Source organism: Coregonus clupeaformis, chromosome 24 (assembly GCF_020615455.1).
Source record: "Coregonus clupeaformis isolate EN_2021a chromosome 24, ASM2061545v1, whole genome shotgun sequence".
Classification (NCBI taxonomy): domain Eukaryota; kingdom Metazoa; phylum Chordata; class Actinopteri; order Salmoniformes; family Salmonidae; genus Coregonus; species Coregonus clupeaformis.
In genome coordinates, this window is record NC_059215.1 from 1,814,005 (window position 1) to 1,837,329 (window position 23,325).

Below are 23,325 nucleotides of genomic sequence, written 5' to 3' on the forward strand. Positions count from 1 at the left end.
ATCAGACCAGAGGACATTTCTACAAAAAGTACGATCTTTGTCCCCATGTGCAGTTGTAAACCGTAGTCTGGCTTTTTAATGGCGGTTTTGGAGCAGTGGCTTCTTCCTTGCTGAGCGGCCTTTCAGGTTATGTCGATATAGGACTCGTTTTACTGTGGATATAGATACTTTTGTACCTGTTTCCTCCAGCATCTTCACAAGGTCCTTTGCTGTTGTTCTGGGATTGATTTGCACTTTTCGCACCAAATTACGTACATCTCTAGGAGACAGAATGCGTCTCCTTCCTGAGCAGTATGACGGCTGCGTGGTACCATGGTGTTTATACTTGTGTTCTATTGTTTGTACAGATGTACGTGGTACCTTCAGGCGTTTGGAAATTGCTCCCAAGGATGAACCAGACTTGTGGAGGTCTACAATTCTTTTTCTGAGGTCTTTGCTGATTTCTTTTGATTTTCCCACGATGTCAAGCAAAGAGGCACTGCGTTTGAAGGTAGGCCTTGAAATACATCCACAGGTACACCTCCAATTGACTCAAATGATGTCAATTAGCCTATCAGAAGCTTCTAAAGCCATGACATCATTTTCTGGAATTTTCCAAGCTGTTTAAAGGCAAAGTCAACTTAGTGTATGTGAACTTCTGACCCACTGGAAGTGTGATACAGTGAATTATAAGTGAAATAATCTGTCTGTAAACAGTTGTTGGAAAAATTACTTGTGTCATGTGTAACAGTGTTGCTTCCGTCCCTCACCGCGCCCCTACCTGGGCTTGAACCAGGGACCCTCTGCACACATCGACAACAGTCACCCTCGAAGCACCGTTACCCGTCGCTCCACAAAAGCCTCGGCCCTTGCAGAGCAAGGGAAACAACTACTTCAAGGTCTCAGAGCGAGTGACGTCACCGATTGAAACGCTACTAGTGCGCACCGCTAACTAGGTAGCCATTTCACACCGGTTACACTCACCCCCCTATTGACCTCCTCCTTTTCCGCAGCAACCAGTGATCCGGGTCTACAGCATCAATGTAACAGTGTTGCTTCCGTCCCTCTCCTCGCTCCCCTACCTGGGCTTGAACCAGGGACCCTCTGCACACATCGACAACAGTCACCCTCGAAGCACCGTTACCCGTCGCTCCACAAATGCCGCGGCCCTTGTAGAGCAAGGGAAACCACTACTTCAAGGTCTCAGAGCGAGTGACGTCACCGATTGAAAAGCTACTAGTGCGCACCGCTAACTAGCTAGCCATTTCACACCGGTTACATATGCACAAAGTAGATGTCCTAACCGACTTGCCAAAACTATAGATTGTTAACAAGAAATGTGTGGAGTGGTTGAAAAACAAGTTTTAATGACTCCAACCTAAGTGTAAGTAAACTTCTGACTTCAACTGTATATGGTCAATGTATTGTGTAGCCCATATGTGCAGTATATGGCCAATGTAGTATACAGTCAGGTCCAAAATGATTGGCACCCTTGATAAAGACGAGCAAATAAGACTGTGTAAATAATAAATTATACAAATACTGAGCTATATTGTATTATCTTTGTATGTTGCATGTATCTTTCTTTCAACGCCATATTCACCTCTTGTGTGCGTGGCTAAAGAGCTCTATTTTCATGTCATCCAACAAATGTAAATGCCTGGAGTTTGCTAAACGCATTGGCACTTGGATTGGAATCGGTTCTTTGGTCAGATGACATGAAAATAGAGCTCTTTAGCCATGCACATTATTTGTGGGTTTTTGGTCGAAAGAAAGAGAGTCATATGCAGAAAAGGACACCATACCTACTGTAAAATTTGGTGGTGGATCTTTGATGTTCTGGGGCTATTTTGCTTCCACTGGTCCTGGGGCCCTTGTTAAGGTCAACAGCATCATGGACTTTACCCAATACCAGGACATTTTAGCCAAAAACCTTGTGTCACGCTCGTTGATGAACGGGACGGACCAAAACGCAGCGTGAAATGCCTCCATGTTTATTGAACTTAATAAACATACAAAACAACGAAATGTGACGTCAGAAGGCTAACACTAACAAGCCACACTAACCGAACACAAACAAAAACCCACAACACAGGCAGGAAAACTGGCTGCCTAAGTATGATCCCCAATCAGAGACAACGAGCGACAGCTGCCTCTGATTGGGAACCACACCCGGCCAAACATAGAAATACAAACATAGATATTCACACCCTGACCAAACTAGCTAGAGTTATATAGGCCAGGGCGTGACACCTTGTATCTGCCAGGAGGCTGAAACTTGGCCACAAGTGGATCTTCTAGCGAGACAATAACACCAAGCACACATCACAGTCCACAAAGAAATTGTTAATTGACCAAAAAATCTACATTTTGCAATGGCCATCTCAGTCTCCGGACTTGAACACTATTGAAAACCTGTGGTTTGAATTGAAGAGGGCAGTCCATTAGCGCAGAGGAAGGATATCAATGATCTGGAAAGATTCTGTATGGAGGAATTGTCCAACATCCCTCCCAAAGTGTTCTCCAATCTCATAAAACATTTTAGAAAAAGACTCCGTGTCATTATCCTCACAAGGTGAGGTATTGAAAGGTTTTGTAAACAGTGGTGGCAATAATTTTGAACAATTGTATTTAGTACAAAATATAATTTCCCAATTTTTTTGAGCATACAGTCAGTATTTGTGCCATTTTATTTTATACAGTCTTATTTGCTCATCTTTATCAAGGGTGCCAATAATTTTGGACCTGACTGTATATGTCTGGTTTATCACCTTTCTATCTGCTGTGCTGGACTTTCCCTAACCAGTTGTAAATATTCACTCTTTAACCTCGTCCATGCATCCATCCATCATCCCATCTAATCTGTCTATTCCAACATCCCATTATCTCATCTGTCTGTCACCTCTTCCTCCATGTCTTTTTATTCTATTTGTCAGTCATCTTTTTGTATTTGACTCTCTTTTTTTCTATACATCATTTATCTTATTGATTTGTTTATCACTTATACTCCCCAGTGCGCACACACACACACACAACCCATCCATCTCTTCACTCCTCTCTTATCTGTCCATTCCTTTTGCTCTTCTTTTCTTTAAGCGCTAGCTCTCCGTCTCTGCAGCTGTTTCTTGGCTATTACAGTTTTCTCAATTGCATATAAGCATTTTTTGGAACTGAGGTCAAAAGTATCAAGAGCAGAACAACAATAATCAAATGCATTAATACATTTTGACAAACTTCTGATCACTTTCTTGCATTTGTATCTGGATTGCATATCTTTACACCTTTTTGCACAACTATTAATTGAATTGGCATCAGGGAATACTCTCCATCACGGTTGACAACTCCACGGTATTCCCCTCCCAGAGTGCAAAGAACCTTGGCGTGACCCTGGACAACAGCCTGTCGTTCTCTGCAAACATCAGATCAGTGACTCGCTCCTGCAGGTTCATGCTCTACAACATCTGTAGAGTAAGACCTTAGCTCATACAGGAAGTGGCGCAGGTCCTAATCCAGGCACTTGTCATCTCCAGTCTGGACTACTGCAACTCGCTTTTGGCTCCCTGATTGTGCCATCAAACCCCTGCAACTTATCCTGAACGCCGCAGCCCGCCTGGTGTTCAGCCTTCCCATGTTCTCCCATGTCACCCCGCTCCTCCCCACACTCCACTGGCTTCCAGTCGAAGCTCACATCCACTATAAGACCATGGTACTTGCCTACGAATCAGCAAGAGGAACTGCTCTGTTCTGCCACCTCTGGTCTCTTGGCCCTCCCACCCCTATGGGAGGGGCTGCTCCCTCTCAGCCCAGTCAAAGCTCTTCTCTGTCCTGGCACCCCAATAGTGGAAACAGCTTCCCCTTGAAGCTTGAAACTAGGACAGCAGAGTCCCTGCCCATCTTCCGAAAACATCTGAAACCCTACCCTTCAAAGAGTATCTCAAATAATCCCACAGCAGCCCCCCCACCCCCCACCCCGCACTTGTTAGTTCATGAAAATTCCCTTTCTTGAACGAACACTCGCACATTAGTGATGCGCGGGTTGACTCATAACCCACAGTCCCCGCGGTTATATCCGCGGGCTGACGGGATGGGGTCATTAAATATTGTGTTGCTGAAGGACGGTTGAGTGGGGGGCAGGTTGAATAAAGAGAAACGATACCTTACAAAATCCATAAATGTGTCTACATTAAGGTTTTTCTTTCATTATATTAGGCTATCTGGTATTAGTTTATAAGCCTAAACTTTAGGCCTGAACTGTACGCGTGCCAAATTGCCTACACAGCCAATCGCCAAATAATGCTTTTGGGAATGGGCAGAAAAGTTAACATCAATCCACGGAGGCAAAAAGGACATTGTCGAAGTTTAATTCAATAAGACAAAATCTGCGAAAGGAGAGTTGAAAATAAAGGAAAATATTTGGTGAAGTGGTAAAAGTGGATGATAGATGATTGTGAGGCGCTATACAAATTAGACAGTCCCAAGACGGGACTTCAAATAGGCCTATGGCATGTCAAGGGAACTGTGTAGCCTACTGTTTAGATGAGTTAAATGGAAACTGAAATCTGGACATTGACTAAACAGAATAACCTTCAGTTTTTTGGAAATTCCAAAGTCCTCTGATAATACTAGCCCCGTGCGAATCAACATCCCTGTGTATTGAGAGAAATGTCTGCGTTTTACAGGTGTTGCTCACGGTTTGAGCAAGAAATCTAACTGATTTGATAAATTGAATGAAGTGCTGCACATAGCCTATATATATATAATATAATATGCCAATTAGCAGACGCTTTTATCCAAAACGACTTACAGTCATGTGTGCATAAATTTTTACGTATGGGTGGTCCCGGTGATCGAACTCACTACCCTGGCGTTACAAGCGCCATGCTCTACCAATTGAGCTACAGAGGACCACCTATATAAAGGGCATACATGTATCAACTTTCACAGTGAATGCTTTTGTTTATACGTTTTGTGCGAATGAATTGAACATTGCCAAATGCATCATAAAATAATATTGTGCCTAATTAATGCAACCCTTGTTCCCATATTTTTTTTATTTTTTTGCTTTATTGTATTTTCTCCCCAGTCCCTAAATGTCTTTGCTCTGTGAAAGATGACAGAGAACTTTACCGAAGTCAACTTGATTGAAGCATTCATTCTATCGATCTATTACATTATTCTGTTGAGCAAGAGTTTATTTAGTCTTCTAGGGCTACATATAATGACAGAAGAGAAGCTGCATGTATCTAATTATAGACAAGTTGATTACCAAATAGTCTACCAAAATGTTGGAAATTATAATCAGAAACATATCTAAATCAGGCAAAACAAAATCCTGCACCCCTAGTCAAAAAATAATTCTGCAGTCTATGGCACATTTTATATATTTGCAGGTTAGGGTTGGGTGCGGCCCTCAGATTTTCACTTTATCACATGTAGTCGGGCGGTTGCAGATGGGTTATTTGCAATTGCGAGTGGGTGCGGGTGAACAATCAGCTGACCCGTGCACCACAATTGCACATGATCCCCCGCCCCACTAGCACTGACTTTGTTGCTTATAGCTACTTTTATTGAGGATAAATTGACTTACTATGACTGAGATATGTGGTTGTCCCACCTAGCTATCTTAAGATGAATGCGTCTGCTAAATTACTAAAATGTAAATGTAATGAATCACTGAAGTTTTTTGTTCCCAGAATATTAACAAATTGTTTTCATCATTAGAGAAATGTGTGCAAAAGTGTCCACTATCTCTAGCAATCAGAAAAATCGGTAGTTGACGTGACACCCTTTTTTTTTGTCCATAATGGCAAACACAAATATAACTTAATTTAAATTGTTTGAAATTGTGACATATTACTAAAAGCTTCTTTTTTTTTTTTTTTTACTTGGATCATCAGTAAATTCATGCAGTGTATTTGTTTTCTTAAAAAAATATGTTTTTTTAATGTGGTAATTGTCCAATGGTTTGACTGTCCCAGGTAAGGTTGTGGAACTTTGAACTTAATTAATGAAAACATGAATACAATTCCCTTCACCTACTCTTGTACTTATGACACATTCTTTTTCAAGAAACAGTAGTCCCCAAGTCTATTCATGATGTTTCCAAATAGTTGTGATTGATTACATGTTGTCCCCAAAGTCAATGTCCACATGGTGTGACATAATTATGTGATTTAAACAATGAGCCAGCATTTGGGCACCTGTGCTTTCATATTTTCTACCTGATTTTACTGTTAACCCGCGGAAATAAATTGCTGCCTTCTCATGAACATCGAAAAAACAAGTTACAAGATTATACCTGCTACAATATTGTGAGTTTTACGGTATTATTTATGGAGTACAGTTTTGCAGACGTCAAATGTCTTCAAGCTGGCTATGGAACACTTCCAAGATGGAGACCTCTGAGCTTATGCATATTCTCAATTAATAACTATTGAATGCCATGCCTTTCCTCTCACTATATGTTTATATGTCTCTCTCACGCTCTGTCTCTCTCGGTCTCTCTCTCTGTCTGTTCTCCCTGCAGTAAGGGTAGACTGTCTTCGAACATGAATCCTGTGTACAGTCCTGTCCAGCCCGGGACACCGTACGGCAACCCTAAGAACATAGCATACGCAGGTGAGTGCCAAAACAACAACATCAGCAATACCATACCAATACTGTGTGTGTGTATGCATGTGTGTAGCAATGCGTATGCCCCGCCCACCTATTTATTGTGTTTGAGGGGTACAAAATCCACTTGTCACTTAAATCTCACTGGATTGATTGCTTTCATTTTACTCTTTCCCACTCTTGCTTGTGCCATTTTTTTTATTTTTTTACCGTTAACGTAACAACAGCGGAAACGTTTGTAATGACCTCTCAAACACACTCCGGTAATGGCTGAAATGGGCTCAATGGAATCCATTGGCTTTCCGTTGCATCTACAGTGCCTTGCAAAAGTATTCATCCCCCTTGGCGTTTTTCCTATTTTGTTGCATTACAACCTGTAATTTAAATTGATTTTTATTTGGATTTCATGTAATGGACATACACAAAATAGTCAAAATTGGTGAAGTGAAAAAATAAAAATAAAAAACTTGTTTCAAAAAATTCTAAATAATAAATAACGGAAAAGTGGTGCGTGCATATGTATTCACCCCCTTTGCTATGAAGCCCCTAAATAAGATCTGCCGCAACCAATTACCTTCAGAAGTCACATAATTAGTTAGATTGCACACAGGTGGACTTTATTTCAGAGTCACATGATCTCAGTATATATACACCTGTTCTGAAAGGCCCCAGAGTCTGCAACACCACTAAGCAAGGGGCACCACCAAGCAAGCGGCACCATGAAGACCAAGGAGCTCTCCAAACAGGTCAGGGACAAAGTTGTGGAGAAGTACAGATCAGGGTTGGGTTATAAAAAAATATCAGAAACTTTGAACATCCCACGGAGCACCATTAAATCCATTATTAAAAAATTTAAATAATATGGCACCACAACAAACCTGCCAATAGAGGACCGCCCACCAAAAGTCACGGACCAGGCAATGAGGGCATTAATCAGAGAGACAACAAAGAGACGAAAGATAACCCTGAAGGAGCTGCAAAGCTCCACAGCGGAGATTGGAGTATCTGTCCATAGGACCACTTTAAGCCGTACACTCCACAGAGCTGGGCTTTACTGAAGAGTGGCCAGAAAAAAGCCATTGCTTAAAGAAAAAAATAAGCGAACACGTTTGGTGTTCACCAAAAGGCATGTGGGAGACTCCCCAAACATATGGAAGAAGGTACTCTGGTCAGATGAGACAAAAATTGAGCTTTTTGGCCATCAAGGAAAACGCTATGTCTGGCGCAGTGAAGTGTGGTGGTGGCAGCATCATGCTGTGGGTATGTTTTTCATCAGCAGGGACTGGGAAACTGGTCAGAAGGAATGATGGATGGCGCTAAATATAGGGAAATTCTTGAGGGAAACCTGTTCAGTCTTCCAGAGATTTGAGACTGGGACGGAGGTTCACCTTCCAGAAGGACAATGACCCTAAGCATACTGCTAAAACAACACTGGAGTGGTTTATGGGGAAACATATAAATGTCTTGGAATGTCCTAGTCAAAGCCCAGACCTCAATCCAATTGAGAATCTGTGGTATGACTTAAAGATTGCTGTACACCAGCAGAACCCATCCAACTTGAAGGAGCTGGAGCAGTTTTTCCTTGAAGAATGGGCAAAAATCCCAGTGCTTATCAAGTCACATTGTACTGGTCCCGTGTAGCTCAATTGGTAGAGCATGGCGCTTGCAATGCCAGGGTTGTGGGTTCGATTCCCACGGGGGGCCAGTATGAAAACATGTATGCACTCACTAACTGTAAGTCGCTCTGGATAAGAGCGTCTGCTAAATGACTAAAATAATAAGTTGCATGGACTCACTCTGTGTGCAATAATAGTGTTTTACAAGAATTTTGAATGACTATCCCATCTCTGTACCCCACACATACAATTATCTGTAAGGTCCCTCAGTCGAGCAGGGAATTTCAAACACAGATTCAACCACAAAGACCAGGGAGGTTTTCCAGTTCCTTGCAAAGAAGGGCACATATTGGTAGATGGGTAAAAAAAAGCAGACATTGAATATCCCTTTGAGCATGGGGAAGTTATTAATTACACTTTGGATAGTGTATCGATACACCCAGTCACTATAAAGAGAGGAAGGAAACCGCTCAGGGATTTCACCATGAGGCCAATGGTGAATTTAAAACAGTTACGGAGTTGAATGGCTAAACTGAGGATGGATCAACAACATTGTAGTTACTCCACAATACTAACTTAATTGACAGAGTGAAAATAAGGAAGCCTGTACAGAATAGAAATGTTCCAAAATATGCATTCTGTTTGTAACAAGGCACTAAAGTAATACTGCAAAAAATGTGGCAAAGCAATTAACTTTTTGTCCTGAATACAAAGTGTTATGTTTTGGGGCAAATCCAATACGAACACATTACTGAGTACCCCTCTCCATATTGTATGCTTGTAATCGTTAAGGACTGAGGAGTTTTTCAGGATACAAAATGAACAGAATGGAGCTAAGCTCAGGCAAGGTCCTCTGGGAAAAACTGGTTCAGTCTGCTTTCCACCAGACACTGGGAGATTAATTCACCTTTCAGCAGGACAATAACCTAAAACACACAAATCTACACTGGATTTCCTGAGTGGTAGAGTTAGTTTTGATTTAAATCTGATGGAAAATCTTATGGCAAGACCTGAAAATGGTTGTCTAGCAATGATCAACAACCAATTTGACAGAGCTTGAAAATAATAATGGGCAAATGCCAGGTGTGGAAAGCTCTTAGAGACTTACATTTTAGTCATTTAGCAGACGCTCTTATCCAGAGCGACTTACAGGAGCAATTAGGGTTAAGTGCCTTGCTCAAGGGCACATCGACAGATTTTTCACCTAGTCGGCTCGGGGATTAGAACCAGCGACCTTTCGGTTACTGGCACTACGCTCTTAACCACTAAGCTACCTGCCGCCCCTACTAAGAATATACTCAAGTACAGAAAAGTCTCACAGCTGTAATCGCTGCCAAAGGTGATTCTGACGTGTATTGACTCAGGGGGTTGAATACTAAGACATATTAGGGTTTTTATTTTTCATAAATGTTTTACAAATGTTAGATTTTTTTTTTTACATTCAAGCATTTTATGTAGATTTTTGACAAAAAATGACAAGTCCATTTTAATCCCACTTTGTAACACAACAAAATGTGAAAAAATGCACTTTCTGAAGGCACTGTATCTACCCCTACCACTCTACTATCTCTGCACATTGTAAATATGGTATTTTTTATTAGATTTTTTTATTTCACCTTTATTTAACCAGGTAAGCCAGTTGACAACAAGTTCTCATTTACAACTGCGACCTGGCCAAGATAAAGCAAAGCAGTGTGATAAAAACAACACACAGAGTTACATATGGGGTAAAACAAAACATAAAGTCAAAAAATACAACAGAAAATATATATACAGTGTGTGCAAATGTAGCAAGTTATGGAGGTAAGGCAATAAATAGGCTATAGTGCAAAATAATTACAATTAGTATTAACACTGGAATGCTAGATGTGCAAGAGATTATGTGCAAATAGAGATACTGGGGTGCAAAAGAGCAAAATAAATAACAATATAGGGATGAGGTAGTTGGGTGGGCTAATTTCAGATGGGCTGTGTACAGGTGCAGTGATCGGTAAGGTGCTCTGACAACTGATGCTTAAAGTTAGTGAGGGAGATAAGAGTCTCCAGCTTCAGAGATTTTTGCAATTCGTTCCAGTCATTGGCAGCAGAGAACTGGAAGGAATGGCGGCCAAATGAGTTGTTGGCTTTGGGGATGACCAGTGAGATATACCTGCTGGAGCGCAGACTACGGGTGGGTGCTGCTATGGTGACCAATGAGCTAAGCTAAGGCGGGGATTTGCCTAGCAGTGATTTATAGATGGCCTGGAGCCAGTGGGTTTGACGACGAACATGTAGTGAGGACCAGCCAACAAGAGCGTACAGGTCACAGTGGTGGGTAGTGTATGGGGCTTTGGAGACAAAACGGATGGCACTGTGATAGACTACATCCAATTTGCTGAGTAGAGTGTTGGAGGCTATTTTGTAAATGACATCGCCAAAGTCAAGGATCGGTAAGATAGTCAGTTTTACGAGGGCATGTTTGGCAGCATGAGTGAAGGAGGCTTTGTTTGCGAAATAGGAAGCCGATTCTAGATTTAACTTTGAATTGGAGATTCTGTCACGATCGTCTACCAAAGAGGAGGACCAAGGCGCAGCGTTGAATGTGAACATATTATTTATTAGAATGATCACACGATCAAAACAACAAAACAACGACGTGACAGTCAATGGTCAATACACAACCAAACACGAACAAGAAACCACAACACAAAGTGAAAAGACCGATAGTTAAATATGGCTCCCAATCAGAGACAACCAGCTGACACTCGTTGCCTCTGATTGGGAGTCACTCAGGCCAACCTAGATATACAAAACATAGACTTACACACCCTGGCTCAACATAACATAGTCCCCAGAGCCAGGGCGTGACAGATTCTTAATGTGAGTCTGGAAGGAGAGTTTACAGTCTAATCAGACACCTAGGTATTTGTAGTTGTCCACATACTCTAGGTCAGACCCGTCGAGAGTAGTGATTCTAGTCGGGTGGGCGGGTGCCAGCAGTGTTCGATTGAAGAGCATGCATTTAGTTTTACTAGTGTTTAAGAGCAGTTGGAGGCTACTGAAGGAGTGTTGTATGGCATTGAAGCTCGTTTGGAGGTTTGTTAACACAGTGTCCAATGAAGGGCCAGATGTATAAAAAATGGTAGAGGTGGATCTGAGAGTCACCAGCAGCAAAAGCGACATCATTGATATACACGGAGAAAAGAGTTGGCCCAAGAATTGAACCCTGTGACACCCCCATAGAAACTGCCATAGGTCCAGACAACAGGCCCTCCGATTTGACACATTGAACTCTATCTGAGAAGTAGTTGGTGAACCAGGCGAGGCAGTCATTTGAGAAACCAAGGCTATTTAGTCTGCCAATAAGAATGCGGTAGTTGACAGAGTCGAAAGCCTTGGCCAGGTCGATGAAGACGGCTGCCCAGTACTGTCTATTATCGATCGCGGTTATAATATCGTTTAGGACCTTGAGCGTGGCTGAAGTGCACCCATGACCAGCTCGGAAACCGGATTGCATAGCGGAGAAGGTACGGTGGGATTCGAAATGGTCGGTGATCTGTTTGTTAACTTCCCTTTCAAATACTTTCAAAAGGCAGGGCAGGATGGATATAGGTCTGTAACAGTTTGGATCTAGAGTGTCACCCCCTTTGAAGAGGGGGATGACCGCGGCAGCTTTCCAATCTCTGGGGATCTCAGACGTTACGAAAGAGAGGTTGAACAGGCTAGTAATAGGGGTTGCGACAATTTCGCGGCTAGTTTTAGAAAGAAAGGGTCCAGATTGTCTAGCCCAGCTGATTTGTAGGGGTCCAGATTTTGCAGCTCTTTCAGAACATCAGCTGTCTGAATTTGTGTGAAGGAGAAGCGGGGGGGCATGGGCAAGTTGCAGCGGAGGGTGCAGAGTTGGTGGCCGGGGTAGTGGTAGCCAGGTGGAAAGCATGGCCAGCCGTAGCAAAATGCTTGTTGAAATTCTCGATTATTGTAGATTTATCGGTGGTGATAGTGTTTCCTAGCCTCAGTGCAGTGGGCAGCTGGGAGGAGGTGCTCTTATTCTCCATGGACTTTACAGTGTCCCAAAACTTTTTTGAGTTAGTACTACAGGATGCAAATTTCTGTTTGAAAAAGTTAGCCTTTGCTTTCCTGACTGCTTGTGTATATTGGTTCCTAACTTCCCTGAAAAGTTGCATATCGCGGGGGCTATTTGATGCTAATCCAGTACGCCACAGGATGTTTTTGTGCTGGTCAAGGGCAGTCAAGTCTGAGGAGAACCAGGGGCTATATCTGTTCTTAGTTCTGTATTTTTTGAATGGGGCATGTTTATTTAAGATTGAGAGGAAATTAATTTTAAAGAACAACCAGGCATCCTCTACTGACGGAATGAGATCTATATCCATCCAGGATACCTGGGCCAGGTCAATTAGGAAGGCCTGCTCGCTAAAGTGTTTTAGGGAGCGTTTGACAGTGATGAGGGGTGGTCGTTTGACCGCGGACCTGTTACGGACGCAGGCAATAAGGCAGTGATCGCTGAGATCCTGGTTGAAGACAGCGGAGGTGTATTTAGAGGGTACATTTGTCAGGATGATGTCTATGAGGGTACTCATGTTTACGGATTTAGGGTTGTACCTGGTAGGTTCGTTGATAATTTGTGTGAGATTGAGGGCATCTAGTTTGGATTGTAGGATGGCCGGGGTGTTAAGCATATCCCAATTTAGGTCACCAAGCAGTACGAACTCTGAGGATAAATGGGGGGAAATCAATTTACATATGGTGTCCAGGGCACAGCTGGGGGCTGAGGGGGGTCTGTAGCAAGCGGCAACAGTGAGAGACTTATTTCTGGAAAGGTGGATTTTTAGAAGTAGAAGCTCAAACTGTTTGGGCACAGACCTGGATAGTATGATAGAGCTCTGCAGGCTATCTCTACAGTAGGTTGCAACTCCACCCCCTTTGGCAGTTCTATCTAGACGGAAAATGTTATAGTTGGGGATGGAAATTTCTGAATTTTTGGTGGCCTTCCTAAGCCAGGATTCAGACACTGCTAGAACATCAGGGTTGGCGGAGTGTGCTAACGCAGTGAATAACTCAAACTTAGGAAGTAGACTTTGGATATTAACATGCAAGAAACCAAGGCTTTTGCGATTACAGAAGTCAACAAATGATAGCGCCTGGGGAGTAGGAGTGATACTGAGGGCTGCAGGGCCTGGGTTAGCCTCTACATCACCAGAGGAACAGAGGAGGACTAGAATAAGGATACGGCTAAAGGCTTTAAGAACTCGTCTTCTAGTGCGTTGGGTACATAGAATAAAGGGGGCAGATTTCCGGGCGTTGTAGAAAAAGATTCAGGGCATTATGTACAGACAAGGATATGGAAGGATATGAGTAAAGTGGAGGTAAACCTAAGCGTTGGGTAACAATGAAAGAGAGAGCATCACTGGAGGCACCGATTGAGTCGGGGGTGGGACAAAGGAGCTATCTAAGGCAGGTTTAGCTGGGCTGGGGGATCTACAGTGAAATAGTACAATTAGAAATAACCGAAACAGCAATAAGCAAACCATATTGACATGGGAGAGAGGCATAAAGCAATCACAGGTGTAATATGAGAGAGCTAAGACAACAGCTGGTAATGACGACACAGTTTGGGCTGAGGCTAAACATAAACAGGATGCAGTACCGTAAAAAGGAACAGTCCTGCAGGCATCAGCTGTATAGCTGAGTTATCATAAGGTCCGGTGAACAGCAATAGGATAGTTCGGAGGTAGTTCGGGGGCTGCTAAAGCACTAGCGAGCAAGAGGCCACGGCAAGCGTGTGCTAGTGGGCCGGGGCTAGCAGATGGAATCTTCGTGGTCGACGTCGTAACGGGAAGCCTGTTGTAACCACATCAGACGATTTCGTCGGCAGACCAGTAGTGTAGGATCGGCGGGGCTCCGTGTCAACACTAGGTGGTCCCGTCCGGTTGACAGAGAGGTAGATAGCCGGGAGATGGGCCTAGCTCAGGATGATTAGCCAAACCACAACGTCCATTTTGTTGCAGCTAGCTGGTAGCGATGAATCTGGAGTTAAAGGTCCAGTGATTCAGTGATTCCGGCAGAAAAACTGATATGTTCTGGGTCGATAACGCGCTGTGCAGACAGTGCAGACTGGCCGAATAATAGTCCAGGCTAGAGCTGGCTGGTAGGTGGTGCAGGCCACGGACAATGGTGAAAAACCGCAAGTAGCAAGTAGCATAGTAGCTAGTTAGCTGGCTACTCCCGTCCGGTAGACCGAGAGGTAGATAGCTGGGATATGGGCCTGGCTCTAGGCTAGCTCGAGGCTAACTGGTGCTTGCATCGGGGGCAGTGGTGATTAGCCAAACAGCAACATCCATTCGGTTGCGGCTAGCTAGTTGCGATCCAGTGATTAATGTCCAGTGATTAAATTATTCCGGCAGAAAAATCCAATGTTCTGGGTGAAATACCGCTAACTGTGGCTAATAGCAAGTAGCTAGTTAGCTGGCTAGCTAGTTTCAACTGGAGATTCTAGATCAAATGTAAGTCAATAATAGAATCCGTTCCACATTGTGTGAGGTGGGTTGCAGGAAAGTATATTTTGTAGAAGGATGAAAAGTCTGATAGGGAAATATGTACGAAAAATACAAAAAAAACAGGGTATTTACAGGCTATTTACAGACACACGACAAAAACAGGACTGCACTATTACGCCATCTTGGATTTATTGGCACTGACCCTGGAACTGACTCTGTATATAGCTTCTATAGCTTACTTTCTCGTGTTCTACTTATTTCTATTTCTGCTGTTTCCTTAAGTCCACGATCATCTCCTTTGTTTTGTTGACATTGAGTGAGAGGTTATTTTCTTGGCACCACACTCCCAGAGCCCTCACCTCTATGTAGGCTGTCTCGTCATTGTTGGTAATCATGCCTACTACTGTTGTGTCATCTGCAAACTTGATGATTGAGTTGGAGGCGTGCTTGGCCACGCAGTCATGGGTGAGCAGGGAGTACAGGAGGGGGCTGAGCACGCACCCTTGTGGGGCCCCAGTGTTGAGGATCAGGAAGTGGAGATGTTGTTTCCTACCTTCACCATCTGGGGGCGGTCTGTCAGGAAGTCCAGGACCCAGTTTCACAGGGCGGGGTTCAGACCCAGGGCCTCGAGCTTAATGATGATCTTGTAGGGTACTATGGTGTTGAATGCTGAGCTATAGTCAATAAACAGCATTCTTACATAGGTATTCCTCTTGTCCAGATGGGATGGGGCAGTGTGCAGTGTGATGGCGATTGCATCGTCTGTGGATCTATTGGGGCGGTAAGCAAATTGAAGTGGGTCTAGGGTGACAGGTAAGGTAGAGGTGATATGATCCTTGACTAGTCTCTCAAAACAATTCATGATGACAGAGTTGAGTACTACGGGGCGATAGTCATTTAGTTCATTTACCTTTGCTTTCTTGGGTACAAAAACAATGGTGGCCATCTTGAAGCATGTGGGGACAGCTGACTGGGATAGGGAGAGACTGAAAATGTTCGTAAGCACACCAGCCAGCTGGTCTGCGCATGCTCTGAGGACGCGGCTAGGGATGCCGTCTGGGCCGGTAGCCTTACGGGGGTTAACATGCTTAAATGTCTTACTCACATCGGCCACGGAGAAGGAGAGCCCACAGTCCTTGGTAGTGTGCCGCTTCAGTGGCACTGTGTTATCCTCAAAGTGGGCTAAGAAGGTGTTTAGCTTGTCTGGAAGCGAGACGTCGGTGTCTGCGACGTGGCTGGTTTTCCTTTTGTAGTCCGTGATTGTCTGTAGACCCTGCCACATACGTCTTGTGTCTGAGCAGTTGAATTGCGATTCTACTTCGTCTCTATACTGACGTTTTGCCTGTTTGACTTCTTTGCGGAGTGAATAGCTACACTGTTTATATTCTGCCATATTCCCAGTCACCTTGCTATGGTTAAATGTGGTGGTTCGCGCTTTCAGTTTTGCGCGAATGCTGCCATCTATCCACGGTTTCTGGTTAGGGTAGGTTTTCATTTACGCCATTGTTTGGAAAGAGCTTGCAAGAAAGATATTTCACTGTACTTGTGCATGTGACAATAAAAACTTGAAACTTAAGATCCCTCCCAATGTGTTGTTCAACTCATAAAACATTTTAGATAATGGCTCAGTGCCATTATCCTCGCAAGGTGAGGTATTGTAAACAGGGGTGTCATTTTGACCCCTACCTTTTTGATAAAAATGTATTACTTGCTAAACAAAATCTATTTTTCTGAGTATTAGTATTTTTTTAGCATACAGTATAGCTCAGTATTTGAATTATTTTGACAGTCATTTTTGCTCATCTTTATCAAGGGTGTCAATAATTTCGGACCCCACTGTATTTCCTCCACATCCTTTCCCTGCTTTCATTCTGAAATAACTTAAACGACTTACTCTCTTTAGTGCTTTTAATTCATTTCAGTTGCTTTCCATTTTCTCTCCTGTCATCCCCATGACTGGGTTTACAAGGGAGATTAATTGTTTAGGTCCTCCTCCCTTTTTCCCCGTTGAGCAGTCTAATGTGGGTCATAAAACGATTGTGTGCCTTTAATAGATTTCTGATGGGGAAAACCAATGAACGCAAGTGGTGTAGTAGTGGTGCATTGTGATCTGCTTACAAAACAAACCCTTGTAGTAAGAGCGGTAGAATGGTAATGATTAGTAAGCTCCTCTAATTGTCGTCATCATGTACATGAATCTATTGGTGAATCCTGGCTGGTTGGCATAGTGGGCTGTTTTGTCACCGGAAGCCAAATGTCAGTGTCACCGCCTGTGTCACATACTGTATTAGGATGTATGAACCATACGCATGTAGAAGTAGAGCATCCACCACCGGATGAGTCTATGCATCGAATGAGCTGTCTGTGCAAAAAATATTAATTCAAACGCCGTGTCCAAAGACAGGTGAAAAAAGGGAAGGCAGGAAAATGAGTGTGGAAATAGAAATGTGATTTCTCTGGTGGTGTTTTCCTCCACTGGCTCAGGGGGGCAGGGCCGGTTACTCGGCTTGTGATTCATAGGCCAGGCTGTTACCACAGCACTGGCTTTGAGAAGAGGGATATTATTTTAAAGATGCTCTCAATGGTTTTGTCTCTAGTCGCTTCTTCCAACCCACAATGCATTGCTGCTCGTCCTTAAGTTGCAGCTGATCAGAGAGTTAAAAGAAAGGACAGATGCTTGCAGTGGTTGCAGTAGCGTTGTGTGATGGAAGCTGTGTGGAGGGAGGCGGGAGGATACATATGCAGAAGCTCTCACACACATACAAAGACACACATGTACACACACACCCCTGGGGACAGCAGCTAAAGGAGTGCAGTTGTCGTTCTCAGATACTGCTGACAGTAGGGATCACTCCCTCTACTCTATTCCTCCCTCAGTTCCTCCCTCCCTTTCAGTATCGCTCTACCACTCTCTCTCTACCACTCTCTCTCTCTCTCGCTCTAATTGTCTCTGGCTGCTTCTCTTTTGCTCACAATTAATCCACAGTCGCACTGTTCCATAAATACGAGGGCTAATTAGTGTGTGTGTGTGTGTGTGTAAATACTGAGGCTCTGACAGTGTGTGTGTGTGTGTGTGTGTGTGCATGCGTGTGTGTGGGCCGTTGGATCAGGTTGCGTAGGTGGTGTGTAGCCTCAGGATTGAGACACACACACACACACACAGGCTGCTCCGGCATTCTTTGTTATTTCCAATAATAGGCTACTTTGTTTTAGTGTGATTGCTATGCGATCAGTACAATTCATAGTCATAACAATAGCACCTGTCATTATAGCATAGAGAAGGCATACATTCATAATATATAGGCCTGCCTAACCTAAAGTAAATATTGTCCCTTTTCTCCCACATTCCATACCCCTTTATTTTCCTTATAGGCCCACTACCATCAAGTAAATATTTGTCTTCTATGTTCCTCTTCTCTATCTTCCCTACCCCTTATTTTCCATTTCCAGGGAAATGCTGTGTGCTATTTAGTTGCTTTTTTACTATACTGTAATCTACCTATGGGCCCTAGTAAAAATAAATGCACGGTATAGTGAATAGGGTGCCATTTGGGATGCAGCCAAAGACACTGCTATGCCTAGGTTACAACATAGTATATAGTGCACTATACACAGTGTGCAAAACATTAAGGAACACCTTCCTAATATTGAGTTGCACCCCCTTTTGCCCTCAGAACAGCCTCAATTCGATAGGACACATCGGGAGAGAGTAGCTCCGTTTTGTACCGACAAGACTGGTTATATGAAGAAACTGATAGTATTCAGACCCCTTGACGACTTCCACATTTTGTTACGTTACAGCCTTATTCTAAAATTGATTAAATAAAACAATTTCCTCAGTAATCTACACACAATACCCCATAATGACAAAGCGAAAACAGGTTTTTAGAAATGTTTGTATATTTATTCAAAACAAAAAACAGATACCTTATTTAAATATGTATTCAGACGCTTTGCTATGAGACTCGAAATTGAGCTCAGGTGCATCCTGTTTCCATTGATCATCCTTGAGATGTTTCTACAACATGATTGGAGTCCAACTGTGGTAAATTCAATTGATTGGACATGATTTGGAAAGGCACACACCTGTCTATATAAGGTCCCACAGTTGACAGTGAAAGCCATGAGGTTGAAGGAATTGTCCGTAGAGCTCAGAGACAGGATTGTATCGAGGCACAGATCTGTGGAAGGGTACCAAAACAGTTCTGCAGCATTGCAGGTCCCCAAGAACACAGTGGCCTCCATCATTCTTAAATGGAAGAAGTTTGGAACCACCAAGACTCTTCCTAGAGCTGGCTGCCCGGGCCAAACTGAGCAATCGGGGGAGAAGGGCCTTGGTCAGGGAGGTGACCAAGAATCCGATGGTCACTCTGACAGAGCTCCGTATTTCCTTTGTGGAGATGGGAGAACCTTCCAGAAGGACAACAATCTCTGCAGCACTCCACCAATCAGGCCTTTATGGTAGAGTGGCCAGATGGAAGCCACTCCCCATTAAAAGGCACGTGACACGCTTTGAATTTGCCAAAAAGAATCTAAAGGACTCTCAGACCATGAGAAACAAGATTCTCTGGTCTGATGAAACCAAGATTTAACTCTTTGGCCTGAATGCCAAGAGTCATGTCTGGAGGATACCTGGCACCATCTCTACGGTGATGCATGGTGATGACAGCATCATAATGTGGGGATGTTTTTCAGCGGCAGGGACTGGGAGACTAGTCAGGATCGAGGGAAAGATGAACGGAGCAAAGTACAGAGAGATCCTTGATGAAAACCTGCTCCAGAGCGCTCAGGACCTCAGACTGGGTCGAAGGTTCACATTCCAACAGGACAACGGCCCTAAGCACACAGCCAAGACAACACAGGGGTGGCTTCAGGACAGGTCTCTGAATGTCCTTGAGTGGCCCAGCCAGACTTGAACCCGATCGAACATCTCTGGAGAGACCTGAAAATAGCTGTGCAGTGACACTCCCCATCCAACCTGACAGAGCTTGAGAGGATCTGCAGAGAAGAATGGGAGAAACTCCCCAAATACAGGTGTGCCAAGCTTGTAGCGTCATACCCAAGAAGTCTTGAGGCTGTAATCGCTGCCAAAGGTGCTTCAACAAAGTACTGAGTAAAACTTGTGTGTAGATTAGATTGATGATGGGAAAAAAACAATTTAATCAATTTTAGAATAAGGCTGTAACGTAACAAAATGTGGAAAAAGTCAAGGGGTCTGAATACTTTCCGAATGCACTGTGCACTGCAGTGTCCAATCCATATGTTTTATGAATCAGGTGCAGGAGGGTGGTGCAGGGCTGTAAATCACTGTGAAGGGGATGTGGGGAGATGGAGGCTCCATAGAGTAATTATTATCCTCTACACAGGCACTCTGGAACACTGTCTCTTTGCTGTCCTCCCTTTGTCCTTCCATCTCACAACACACACATTCACTCGTATACTAACGTGCATACACATACATACACACTCTCACACACATGCTACACAGACACACACACACACACACACGCACACTCACTCTCTCACTCAGTGGATGATGTTCTAAAAGGCTTCTGTTCTCTGTCCTCAGGCTATCCTGCAGGTTATCCTCAGGCTCCTACCTACACACCCAACCTCTACCAGACTGGCAGCCCAGGCTATCCCCAAGGTAAAAACACACGCACAAATGCATGCACACATTAATATGCCATTTAGCAGATGCTTTTATCCAAAGCGACTTACAGTCATGTGTGCATACATTTTTATGTATGGGTGGTCCCGGGGATTGAACCTACTACCCCGGCGTTACAAGCGCCATGCTCTACCAATTGAGCTACAGAGGACCATGAACATGCACAGACACACACATCCACACAAGCACTCAAACATGCTCACAAGCACACACAAACATGCACATAAGCACAGACAAGCCTGCACACACAGCTTTATCAAACTAGAAATCCACTATCTCCCAGGTAAGAATATAGACACATGTAATAGAACACACACTACATGAATCAGATTGCCGGTGCATGCTATTCAAAGGTAAGAACACACACACGCACAGTTCTTGCGTGCATGCTATTTACATTTACATTTTAGTCATTTAGCAGACACTCTTATCCAGAGCGACTTAGTTAGTGAGTGCATACATTTTTATACTGGCCCCCCGTGGGAAATGAACCCACAACCCTGGCGTTGCAAGCGCCATGCTCTACCTAACACACACACGTACAGTTCTTGCGTGCATCACTCCCACAGCACGCCAGAACGTCTCAATCCACATATTCACAGTATTCATGATGTGGGCTCTAGACATTGTCATGTGTCTAATATTGGCACCTTCTCAGAACGTGGAAGGAAAAGGTGAATTTGCCCCTAGAATCTGATCTTGGATCAGTTTGGCATTTTCCCCACGAATGGTTAAGGTTAGGATTGGGTGAGGGGATGCTGATCCTAGATCTGTACCTATGGGGAAACTTCACCCCAGAGCCTTCACAATGCCTTGAGTACTCTTATGTAGAGCTGCTAGAGAGCCTTTGTTCATATCGAATCCACACAGTGCTCTAGAATGTTCTGTCCAGATTCCAGGAATGTGTGTGTGTGTGTGTGTGTGTTAAGTCATAGAGAGTACATGTTGGCCATGGCTAGGGCTGTGGCGGTCACAAAATTTTGCCAGCTGGTGATTGTCAAGCAAATAACTGTAGTTCTCACGGTAATTTACCGTTAATTAACATAAACACATTTAGCATCTCCTGGCTTCCACACATAGTCTACAAGCCATTTAAAAAAAGTCTAATACATCCATGTAATATAGCCTACACCTTCACAATAAAACCATTATTTATTTTAGACAGGTCTAAAGAAGCATGATATGAAGAAAATGTAGTCTATTTCAGAAGAACAGAATAGCATACTCTGAGTTGTCCTTATGTTAGGTTCTGATGTGGCTATGCCAAATGGCTGTGGGCTACACTAGTTCATTTAGCAGACAAGATTTGCTTATAATTCCAGGGCATTATTTTATATTATTTTATAGTATGAAGAATACAATTGAACAAAGCTGAATAAAATTGAAATATTTTCTCCAAACGATTTGATGGAGTGTGCACATGCGGCTATTCTGTGTTGAGCGGTAAACAAAGAAATAGGTACTCCTATATGCTTAATTTAGAGTTATTAATGTAACTTTAGCTCTATAAACGTTGGGGTATATGTTTTGATTTTTAATACATTGTAAGGCTGCATGATGAGACTCTAATGATGATTTGAAAAAAGTTGCTTGAAAGGCGCAGGCTGTACACTCTCCAATAGTCTCTCGTTCACAATTTGACAAGCACTTGATAATGCCTCGAATTTCACAGCGTCATCGCCTTTGTGGCCGTAATGCACCCTGATGCATCCCCTTCTCCCTGAGTGTGCTGTGTAATCAGAAGCGTCTCTCACTCACAGCTCTCCGTCACGTGATCGGGTCTTTCTCACAGGCTACAAGTGAAGACAGACACATCGGGGACGCAACTGCGCGCGTCCTTATCCAATTCCGAGGTGCATATTGAAGATATTGGAAGAACTGTCCACATTTACTTTTCCAACAAGATGAGTAGGCCTAACAAACAGCAAAAGCACTAGCCTATGTCAATCTACTATCCCCCGTAGTACAAAAGTCGACCTATTCTATTCTGTGCGAGAAATAAATATTCCAAACATAGTCTGGGACAGTTGTGGGATGCGATAGATCCCAAATTAATACAACCACTAGCATCAAAAAACCATTTTTATGCAATGTGGCTGACGCAACATATCAGAACCTTTAGCTTAAAATGTTGATAAACTATTAGGCTATTTCTTCACATTATAAGCGCAGCAAGGCGCACATAATATAATATAATATGCCATTTAGCAGATGCTTTTATCCAAAGCGACTTACAGTCATGTGTGCAAACATGGTAGTAGGCTATAAGTTTGAATGTTCCATTAGCAGAAAACACCATTATCAAAAGTGATGTAATGCTTTTATTATAAAGGTGCATTTTTATGGTGAAAATTATCTTCCCCAAACTTGAAACTCACGCTCTGCTTATACTGTATATGCCAGTTAGGCTCTACACCCCTTGTAAAGCAGATTCATGTGCTTAATTTTAAGAAGTTATTTGGCCACTTTAGTTGTGATACAAACTTTATTAAAACATATAGGCCTATGGGCTAGGCTACATGAGGTGTGCGACTATGATTCGAAAAAAGAAAGAAAAAAAAAGGTATTGTTTCTTATGCTGGGCATTATTCACAAGTGATAATATATCATTCACAAGTGATAATATATCATACACAAGTGATAGGCTAATATTGTCACCCATGCACTTAAATAGCGAATGGAGGATGCTTTTCCCCGTGGTTTATTTTCATGCCAGCCAGGTAGGCTATACTCCTGTTGTAAATATAAGCAATGTGCTTAATATTAGGAAAGTTGATAAATAAATACAGTAGGCCTAGTCTATAGAAAGCTGATGGGATCCTGCTCTTTTTATTAGTGGCCATCACTCTGTTTTCTCCCGCAATTGCATAGCCTATAGAAATGTTGCGCAACATGAGCTCATGGGCTCTCATGAAGTGTTAGATTCGATTTTGAAACACATTTGCAATGATGT

At 43.2% G+C, this 23,325-nt stretch overlaps 1 protein-coding gene across 5 annotated transcripts in view; it reads left to right on the forward strand.

The window, feature by feature from the left end:
* The window catches only part of LOC121537613 (protein FAM168A-like), a 63,984-nt gene that overhangs the window by 14,064 nt on the left and 26,595 nt on the right, over positions 1-23,325 (forward strand). For 4 of the 5 annotated variants that reach the window (XM_041845199.2, XM_045206958.1, XM_045206957.1 and 1 more), the window contains exons 2-3: positions 6,506-6,597; positions 20,271-20,348. In XM_041845199.2, coding sequence (XP_041701133.2) covers positions 6,528-6,597; positions 20,271-20,348 — 148 coding nt within the window. In that variant the 5' untranslated portion in view covers positions 6,506-6,527. Of the gene's footprint in view, positions 1-453; positions 491-6,505; positions 6,598-20,270; positions 20,349-23,325 lie in introns of those variants that run through there. The other variant, XM_045206956.1, reaches the window with a different exon arrangement.